The sequence below is a fragment of the Ictalurus furcatus genome, chromosome 11 (genome assembly GCF_023375685.1).
Source record: "Ictalurus furcatus strain D&B chromosome 11, Billie_1.0, whole genome shotgun sequence".
NCBI lineage: Eukaryota > Metazoa > Chordata > Actinopteri > Siluriformes > Ictaluridae > Ictalurus > Ictalurus furcatus.
Window position 1 is genome coordinate 19,043,764 of NC_071265.1, and position 10,955 is coordinate 19,054,718.

Sequence of the window (10,955 nt, forward strand, 5' to 3'; positions counted from 1 at the left end):
CTCACACGACGTTAATAGTGTGATTAAGGTGTGTACATGTCTGTAATACACGTCAATAATGTGACTAAAACAGGAGTACTCCACATGTCTTAATTCTATTTGTTTACTTCGAGTATGACTTTACTCGGATTAAGGTAATTAAAAATTGCTGTTTATATGGTAGTTTCTTAATCAGAGTATTGTCTTAATCGGGTTAATATTGGATTATTGTTGTCTATGTAAACGTACTGAATGACTGGAAAATTTTACTTTGAATCTCGCTCAGCAAAGTGAATGAAACTTTCGTCATTTCGTTCATTTCAGCAGAATGTAATTAAAATGTTACGTGTTAAATTCCCTAAAGCATCTAGTACTTAATAAACTATAAAATAAACTATAGGCTAATGCAGGCAAAGCCGGATTATGAGAAACAGAAATGATTAATTAATAGTTTAGCATTAGGTCTTCAGGCTATGCAGTCTGTTAGTTCACCTCACCTCCTGATCCGAGTCCTACTTTATTTCGTCACGTCACATTTGTTACGTCTGTTCCCCAGAAATTATTAGTTCATGTCTCGAGTCTTCGGGTTCGAGTCGTTCGTTCATCTCGTTTCCGGTACTGCACTGCCTATGCGGCGGTCACCGGAAGAACGAACGACTCGAACCTGAAGACTCGAACAGTGAACGAATCATTTCTGTTTCCGGTACAGAACCTAAGCGGATCAAAAATGAACGAATGAACGAATCACTCTCTGACACAACTTGTTGTTCCTGAGTCATATTAAAGATTCGTTCAAAATTAACGAATCGTTCATGAACCGATACATCACTAGAGCTAAATACAAAAACAAAACTACAGTTTGGGTCACTGTTTAGGTATAATACAGTTTGACAGTCTCGTTACCCCATCCATCAGTGCACAGCCTCACAACCCCGAGTCCTGCACATTGTAAAGTTTTCCCCGCTCCAATAAACCCACTTCAACCCAGGAACATCCAGTACAGTGATTAGATGATTATTTGAATAAAGACTATAGAATTCAGGAAAAAACAAGGGGTTCTCCAGGTCCAGAGTTGTAAACCAGTGAATCAGTTAAAAGGGACAGGACCAACACTGATCAGATGTTATTTGGGTCTTGTAATAGTTTCAGCAATTAGTAACCATTCCTAATGAATCCATCCACCCTAATCATAGCTCATAGTGTACGTTTTACTCTTGTCATTGACAAAGCTTGCACAAAAGTTTAATGAGTTGGAGGCAAAATTTCCAGCCCCTTCGAATGCTGTATGCAGAGTGCTGTGAAAACCGATTTCTTCTGTTTTTGTGTATATCTAATACTAATTTATTTCAGAAGTTAACACAAAAGATCGAAGATAAAACAAAGGCATCCTGAGTAAACACAAAATAGAGTTTTTAAATGATAGTTATTTATTGACGAACAAAAGTTATCCAATACCAACTGGGCCTGTGAGAAAATGTATTTGCCTACGTAGTTACTAATTCCCCAAATCTATCAAACTTCATTCATACAACCCCTGGCATAAATTATGGCTCATCTCGCTTTTTTTTTTTAACTTCATAGCAAATAAACAAATCAAACGATTTGACACAAAACAGTTTTTGTTTAATAGCCGAACATTCTGGCTTCATGAGACGCACCTCAAACAAATAAAATTAAGTTGTTTTAATTAATGCCATATTTTTTTCCAGATCAAGTAGAGGAAAAAATTATGGAATCACCTTGTAATTTGCATTTCGAAAACAAATACCAGCACAAGTCTAAAAATCCAAATTAGTCTGCAGTTAAAAGAGCATGCTTGCAGTCCTTAACCTTAGACTTTTTGAAAGGAAATATGGCCTCACCTGCAATGGATTGGCACCCTGTCCAGGGTGTACCCTGCCTTGTGCCCCATGCTCCCTGGGATAGGCTCCAGGTTTCCCTGTGACCCTGAAAAGGATAAGCGGTATAGAGGATGGATGGAACATGGCCCCAACAAGAGAATTGAAACAATGGAAAGGATTATAAAACTCCTTCAAGAAGGAAATGACATGGAATGAGGCAAAAGATGTTGGTTGTATAAACAAAATGGGAAGGTTATAAAAGGAAAACCTCAAATGTCAAGATAGAAAACTTAAAGCAATATGCCTTGAAAATAGAAAATGCACAATACAAATGGGCGGAAACAAGAGCCAGTGTTTATGACAGAACTGTAAGAAATCAGCTGATGAAATGTGATTTACATATAGAAAAACCAAACGAAAACCAACACCAACACCTAAACCGAAGAAAACAGGGTTACAGTGGGCTAAAGAGAAGCAATCATGGAGTGTGGATGAATGGATGAAAGTGATGATCATTGACAAATTACGAATATGTATTGGCCAAGGACATAACGCTGGAACTTTTGTCTGGTGCCGTTCTAATGAAACAAAGATGACTGCCTGAAAAAAACAACTATATGATTATCCCACTCATTTATGATATGGGGTTGTGTGTCAGCTAACAGACCAGGGGAGACCTCAAGTCAATGCACAGCTGTACACTGAAAACTTTTCTAATTCCATTGATAGAAATAGGTTTAGTGGTGATGAAGTCATTTTTCAGGATGATAATGCATCTTGCCACAGAGCAAAGAGTGTTAAAGCTTTTCTTCAGGAACAGCAGATCAACTCAATGACATGTCCAGCAAATAGTCCAGATCTGAATCCGTTTGAAAATGTATGGTGGAAATAGAAAAAATTGGTCCATGACAAGGCTCCTTCCTGCAAAGCCTATCGGTCAACCACTATTCGAGAAAGTTGGAACCAGCCTGATGGATAATACTGTTTTACCATTAGTGAAGTCCATGCCTTAAAGAATTCAGGCTGTCCTAAAACACCCAAAGAGGAGCAAAGTACTAATTGCGATTTTTTTTTGTTGATTCCATAATTTTTTCCTCTACTTGATATGAAAAAAATATGCCATTGATTAAAACAATTTAACTTGTTTGAGGTATGTTTCACAAAGCCAGCATGGTCAGCTACGAAACTAAATTTATTTTGCATCATATCTGATTTGTTTCTTTGCTATAAAGTTTTTTTTTTTAAAAAAAAAAAAAAACACAGCAAAAATAAACAGATGAGCATCCTCTAAGGGTGGTGATTCCATAATTTTTGCCTGAGGTTGAACATTGGTCAGCTGGACTAGGCTTGATTACTGCAAACCCTATTCAATCAAAACACTTAAATAGAACTTCAACAGTATGAAGTTGATTAAAAGGTCTTACCCAGTAACACACTATACCAAAGTTAAAAGAAAATCCAAAAGGTGATTGAAATACGTCAATCTGGAAACGTTTAAAGCTATTTCAAAGGCTCTGGGACTCCAAAGAACCAGTGAGAGCCATTATCTCCAAATGAAAAACTCAGCACAGTAGTGAACCTTCCCAGAAGTGGCTGACCTTCCAAAATTCCTCCAAGAGCACAGAAAGTACTCATCCAGGAAGTTACAAAAAAGCCAAGGACAACATCAAAGGTAAGTCCACCTCTGAATGGCTCAAAATTATTTTTTTTTTAAATAAGGAAAAGCTCAAAGTTTGAGTGGCCTAATCTGACAAACCAATTGATATGCTGGGGCAGGACCTTAAAACGGCAACTCATGTTCGAAAACCCCCCAGTTTGGCTGAACTAAAGCAGTTCTGTAAAGCAGAGTGCACTAAAATTCCACCACAGTGCTGTGAAAGACTGACATCCAGTTATCATAAGCGTCTGGTTACAGTTATTGCTGTTAACGGAGGAAAAACCAGATTTCAGCTTTAAGGGAACAACTAGTATTTCACATGGGTGATTGGTGTTGGATGGCTGTTTATTTAGTATGAGAACTATTTAGATTGTGAAATACACAAAAAGAGGAAATCAGGATCTAGAAAATACTTTCACAGCACTGCAAGTGCCATATTATTAGTTGTAATTCCAGCCTTCACTTCCAACCTCAAGCTGCAGCTCTTAGCAATAACTAGCACTGGTGAAACTAAATCAGTAGCTGCCTTCAAAAAAAAAAAAAAACTTAAAGCAGTGCTTTATGAATATCTTACTATACAGTTGAAAGAAAAGCCCTTAAAGCATAACCACACAAATGCATGAAGTCAGTTGTTTTTTGAACAAAACGTCAAATAGACACTTTATTTTAAAATGTAAAAAAAAACAAAATCATATGAAACTATACAAGAGCCCAGAGTCAGGATCTGCTCAAAAAACAGAAAAGGTTCATAACATGTTCTCTTCCAGTGTGGCGAATCAAGGTCTTGGGGGGCGCATGCCTGGAGGAGGAGGCCCTGATGGACAAAGGCAAAAACAGAATTGAACACTTATCAAAGCTGATCATCAAGTACAACAAATGTCTCTAAATAAGGGGACCTCAGTCACCCTGTGGAAGTCCAGAAAGTCACAAGTCATTTATTTTTATGGACTTATCCTGAGATCACAACTAAATCTTGTGAGCTCAGAAATAAATTATATATAATATTTATGCATTATTTTTTATGGATACACAAAAAACCCCACTGAATTAACTATGGTCCTACAGTAATAAAATCTCACTTTCACTGCACCTTGTGGTTTCTGTTACTCACTGTTTAGATTTTGTTTTACTCATGTTTACTTTTATCATACCGTTTTAATCCGACATTATAGCTCTTACTTGCACTACACTGTTTATCACCATGAGGAGCAACACAGCCTAGTTACTAATAGATCAATTATAGGTCACTCCTGTTATAACAACAGAATTAACACTGCAGGCACACAAATACAGCATATGAGAACAATAAACCTGATTTAAACTGGACCTTTTAAGCAACTCTCACCAGTTTCCCCAATCCCTTGCACACAGTGAAGCATTTTGGATATAAATATAAGTTTGTGCTTGTGCATCACTGTCATGCTTCTGTGCTACACAAGCTCTGCTTTATAAAGTTTGCAGGTTACAATCTCTTGGCAGCATTTAATATAAAGTGCTCTCATGCCTTAGAGGACTTGGGTTGCACACTTCTTTCCCTGCTGTCACTTGACTATTACACACCTGTCTGATGGTGACTTGGTCATGTTGGGAATAAAATGTAAAGCTGACAAACAGTAAAGCGAAGAACCAAGTTGTCGTTGACTCTGGGTATCCCGCTAAAGCTAGCGGGCAACGGCTTATACTTCCAGTTACTAAAAACACAGCTAGTGTTCTATTTGAGATGATATTACCCTTCTAAAATTCATACACTAGATGGTAGAGTACATGGTGCAAGTCAATTGGGACAAAACTTTGGTCTGTACTCTCTGGTGTGTTTTCAGTACAGAAGTAACGCAGTAAGTAAATATACCCCATGTCAAGCGCAGAACAACTGATCGATAAGGAGATTGATTGACAACGAATTTCATAATTGATTATCGATTAGTTGTTGCAGCTCCAATATCTGAAGCATACTAGCATTATATTGTTGTAGATTTCTGAGCAGTCTTCTCAAGCCAAAGACATCAATTTGGAAATTGTCTAGCACTAAAACATGCATTTCTTCATGTCAGTCCCAGATTAAAGTAATATTTTCCATAATGTCTTGTTCACACACCAATTTCTTTTTTCCAGTTAAAGAATTGTACATTCTTAGTGTTCCTTTTATTATGGTCATATTTGCTTAAACAAGTTCAATAGTTGTGGCTTGTGTCTGTACCATGTTCTGTGCATTACGTGTGTAACAACATTTTAATGTACATATGCCTTGACATACTGTGAAAATGAAAACTGGACTCCAGACAACCCTCACCTCTCATTCCTGGTGGTGGAGGTCTCATGCCTGGAGGGGGCATGCCCATAGGGGCACCACGGCCTGGTGGCATGCCCATCGGGGGGCCCATTGGTGGCCTCATCCCAGGGGGTGGACCCATCATGCCTGGGAATGTAAGACAATAACCTTCAGTTTAACATTCAATCAAACTCATGTACCAATGATCTGAAGCCCACAATCCAACAGTGTATTCGAGTGTGATTCTGAGCTCAGAGTAATCCTGCTTTAGAAATGTCTCCTCATCAGCCTCAGTTTGCACAAGCGTTCATCATGGCTACAGAATCACCAGCTTTCACAGCCATTCTACTCCGCAAACTGACAGGGGTGTTGGGATGTGGTATGATGTTCCCCTTCAAACTGATCTGAGAGCAGTTTTATGGCATAACAAGTCGTTGGTGTAGGTTACCTGGAGGTGGTGCACCTCTGCCCATGGGAGGAGGAGGGCCACCTCGGCCTGGTGGATACTGTGTGGGTGCACCGGCGATGCTAGCACCAGCCGCCGCTGCAGCCACTGTGCCTCTGCCCTGAGGGGTCATCACCTGGAAGAGGGTGCAAGCAAACGGTCATGAGCACCACCAGGAGCCAAAAATTTGCATAATGGCAAGCAAATCCAATCTGGCAGAAATATTTTAAGTCAACATAAGTAAATAGTCTAACAATTACATTTAGCTAAAATTATGCATTTTAAAACATCAGGACCCAAACAGTGTTCCTGCAAAACCTGCCCCAAAAACACATGCTTTGCCTCAGCAAGAAGAGGAAGCTGATGGTCAGGTGTGGTGTAGAAACTGCATCCCCTATTAGAATCACAGAAAGCGAAGGACTAGTAACTCACCTGTTGTGATGGGCCTCCGACTCCTCTCACTGGTCCAGCGAGTCCAGCAGGAGCCTGGGCCATGGGAGCACCAGCTGGTACACCTCTGCCTGCTGCTCTGCCCACCCCTGGGCCACCTGCCACCCCAGCCAGGGGCACTCTGGCAATGCCAGTCTACAAAAGGAGCAAGACATTAGATTTGAAAATGTGAATGCATACGATTAAAAAACCAAGTGGTGAGACAGTTGGCTAACTTACATCTTTGGGAGGCGGTCCTTCAACAGTCATGGAGACCAGATTCTCTCCTCTGAGCAACACCAAACCCAACACTCGCTTCTCTTCCCTCTCTGGCTGCTTGGAATTTTTGGGCCTATGTAACAAACAGCAGCTACATTTAAAGCATTCAGCAGACCCGTTTTTCCCACAGTGTGTTAACCTACTATAAAAATCATATGATTGAAACACACAAGTTGTTGGTGAAAACTAAACGAACACAAAAAAAAAATAAATAAATGAGAGCCACTGGAGTAAGGACATATATCAGGTAAAAACAAGCATTTTAAATGGGTATTTTGAAAAAGTAAAAGGCGAGGCTTGTTTGTACTGAAATTTACTGCTGTACCAGCCTCAATAGCTATATCATGTCAAATACAGATATCAATAAAATTTAGCTTATAAAAAAGTCAAACAATTCTGTGCAACATGCCAACCCTAAGAATATTTAAATTTGTGATTTTTTTTATACAAAATAAAAATAAAAAAAAAAATTAAAAAAAAAAAAAAAAAAAACAGGTCTTTCAAACTTTGACTTGATAAAAGATGTCTGATGACATAAAAAATTAGGGCAGACCAATAAAATGTTTTACAGTCAAGTGAGTGTTACAATATTAACATTTTGGTGGCTCGCTGCCCTTCAGTAAATACCCATGGGTCAGTCTGTTGTGGCCTATACAGCACCTTTTCTACATTACTTGATCATGTCTAGATGTACATTTTTCCAATTAAGTGGTTTATTTAAAATAATTTCAGTGGTGAGGTAACTGACCGATCATACACAAAAACCCAGCAGAGCGACTTACAGACCAGAATAAGCAAACACTTGCATATAGGTCAAGATCTAAGAACACAGTTGTGCTAAAACAGGGTTGGAGAGGAATTAATACAGCAAGAAAATCTGCAAACTCATTTAAAGGTTTAGTGAAAAGGTAAGTCCTTGGTCTTCTTTTGACACCAACAACCAAGTTCTTCCCAAGAGCCTTGATGCAAGTCTTCCTTGTATCTTGAGAGATTGTGGTTCAAGCTGAGCCATGCATGCCACAGGTTTGAGTTTCTTGTTTACTAGTCCCTCCATGATTTTGCATTGTTGAGATCGCTGAAGCAAACGTTTAAAAAAAAAAAAAAAAAAAGTAAAAAAACACACACAAGGAAACGCTACAATATTTTAAAGGAGCGTGTAATTTTTCTAAAGTCACCGCAGACTTGGGACAATAAAAAAAGACAAATAGAAAATCTAAAACTAAATCTGGCCTCATTTCAATAATTTTTTTTTTTTTTTTTTTTTTTAAATACACACTACCAATCAAACATTTGTACACATTTGTACACAGTTGACAAACGTTTCTCATGATCGTAAAAAAATTTAATCTGAAGGTGTTTGATTAAAATGTTTGAAATCTGTTGGCACAATTTTTTATATGTCAACATATTCATTTCTTTCTTTAGAAAACCATTTTATTTACAAAAAACTTTTTAAATGGATGACTTGGAGCGAAATACTCCAAAAAGCAGTCAATAAAGTGTCCATAAGTGACATAGCGTTAATAAAGAGTGATTCGTTTCCAGACGCACAGAATTTAAAATTATATTCTCCTGAAATTAACGAAATAACTCAAACAGGTGCGTTTATTTTGCTGGACGAGATTCAACGATCCGAGACAGTAAAATTACCCGAACTTCCCATCACCAGTGTCCAGCACAGGTGGGAACTCTAATACGGTTTAAAAAGCAAGAAATTGGTTGTGAAAAATGCCAAGAATACATTTCTGATAACTTGAGGCAAAAAGTGTGTCTACATTGAAGACGCTAAAACACATTGTTTTGATTCATTCTGGATTTTTTTAAAATCACAACATAACTCCCATAGTTCCATGTGTATTATTCAAGAGTTTTGATAACTTATTATTCTAAAATGTGGAGGGGGGGATAAAAACAAACGAGTGTGTCTGAACCTTTGACTGGTAGGGAATATATTCCATACATAAAATTATTATTTTTTAAAAATGCGTCAGAGATATTAGACTTTGGCATACAGAAAGACTTCCACACCAGAAACCCGTGAATGAGTCTTGAGCTTTAAAAGTGCATAGTGTTAAACTGCGTTTGATCAGTGGCTTATAAAGCCTTGTCCAACTGGAGGAGATTCATCACTTCTGCTACAAACTAGGGTTGTCAAAAGTACTGGTACTTCAGTACCAAGTCAGTACTAAAAAGAAAAACATTGAACGGTAGCAGATTTTCATAAGTACTGGGTCAACCTGGTACTGACGAGCTGCCTGACAGGTGGTCAGTCAGGAACTTTCCATAGGTGCACCATGCAACAAGATCCAAAGCAGCAGCAGCACCCCAGTCACCATGTCTGCGTCCAAAACCACATACGTACCTACTATATATAGTAGGCCAAACATGTATTTCTCTCCGCCACTCATTTTCCACTATCGGCACTGTTACCGCCAAGTGTGTAAAAGCCGCGCCCTAAAATTTACATGTGGATAGATTAACCGTGCTTTCAGGAAGAGCGTCTGTTTACCCGCAGTGTGAATTTAAGCAGTTCAAGCTGGGGAGTTTTAAATTATGATATCGGTTGCATTATGAATGTTGTAGCATAGTTTAATTTGAGTGCATAACTGCAAGAAAACCTCTTCGTTTTTTGTTTACTTAATGGTTAGCATACACGCGTTTATCGCTAATACAGTCAGGCATCCTTACGAACCATTTAATGCTTTTAACTTTTATTGGGGTGAAATAAATGCGAGGAAATGATGGGGTTTACAAATTTTACACACGAGGCTTTTTGATGAGCTACATATCTGAAATTCATGTGTTAGAAAATAACGTGTCTAGCACTGTAATTTTAATCAGTCAAAAAAAAACATTTCTACTCTTGTCTGGATAACTTCTAGTAGCTTTAAGGACACTATGCTTGAAGAACAGAATGGCATTTAAAAAATATATATGTTTTATATCTAACTTCATAAAATAGTGTGTTTGATTAGCATGTTTTTGGGTTTTGCTTTGGTACCAATTACCGTGGAATTTTACTGGTATTGTTACCGACTACAGAAATTGTGGTACCAGGACAACCCAACTACAAACTAAAGTTTCTGTAAAGAGAGCCCACTTTTGTATTATTCCTGCATCTTACTTGATCTTTCTGAACTCGTCGCAGTCACACAGGATGAGGTTCATATGCTTGTCGAAAGCTTTAAACGTCCCGATGAATATCCGCCCGTCCTGCAGTATACAGCGCATCCTGTAGTCAATGTGCTGAAGCATCTTACTGCTCTTTCCGACCGTCTGGAAAACACACACACAATATAGTATTCAATTATAAGACTAATAATAAGAATTAGTGTTTATCATGTAAACCTAACCTGCTTGTGACATACATGTGTAAAATTCATAACAAAAATACTAGCTTAATGTAAACAGCGTCCCATAGAAAAAGGGTAGCCATTAACTCTAGCCATTTTCACTTTGTGTGTGTTAGCCAACAAGCTTTCCTTTTCATTTTAGACGCCATTTGGAGAAAGGGTTTATGTGAAGTAAGCAAACTTTCCACACCAACCGGCTAACCAGCTAGCCAAGATGGCAGCTCTGTAAACTAGGTCTCAGTACTAGCTAGCGTCCAAATTCATTGTGGAATATTACATTTTAGCCCGCGTTTAAGTGCTATATATTTAAAAGTCGCAAAAAATTAAATATGTGCAATATTAGCTATTTACTTAGTTTAGTCATAACGATCATTCAAATGTCTTGTAACTCAGAAGAGCTAGCCGCTTTAAGAGAACATAACGTAAGACAAACGTAGCAGCCGGACTAGAATAATTAAAAAAAAAAAAGTTTGCGCTAATTATTTTTCGTTATCGCATGCAATATTACAAAAACGGACCAACAGACAAACAAACAAGTAAATTAATAAAGTCTTACCATGTTTGCTGTTGAGATGGCTCCGATTTAAATCGGATTGTGCCGAACAACTTTCAAAAATTGACCCGCGATACCAAAAGGTTGGCGCCGCTGAGTCCTTTTCTTTATTGGTGGCTGAACGGAAATGGGTCCGTCATGAGAAGTGTT

General features: G+C 38.2%; 1 protein-coding gene across 1 annotated transcript; it reads right to left on the reverse strand.

Annotated features, from left to right (window-relative positions):
* Nucleotides 1–4,106: 4,106 nt before the first annotated feature.
* Nucleotides 4,107–10,955, reverse strand: snrpb (small nuclear ribonucleoprotein polypeptides B and B1). Its single transcript, XM_053636844.1, has 7 exons — nucleotides 10,809–10,955; nucleotides 10,024–10,175; nucleotides 6,861–6,972; nucleotides 6,624–6,776; nucleotides 6,195–6,327; nucleotides 5,768–5,893; nucleotides 4,107–4,291 (listed from the first exon to the last, which is right to left on the reverse strand). Exons 1-7 carry the CDS (start codon nucleotides 10,809–10,811, stop codon nucleotides 4,254–4,256), a joined length of 717 nt encoding a protein of 238 aa, XP_053492819.1. The 5' UTR covers nucleotides 10,812–10,955; the 3' UTR covers nucleotides 4,107–4,253.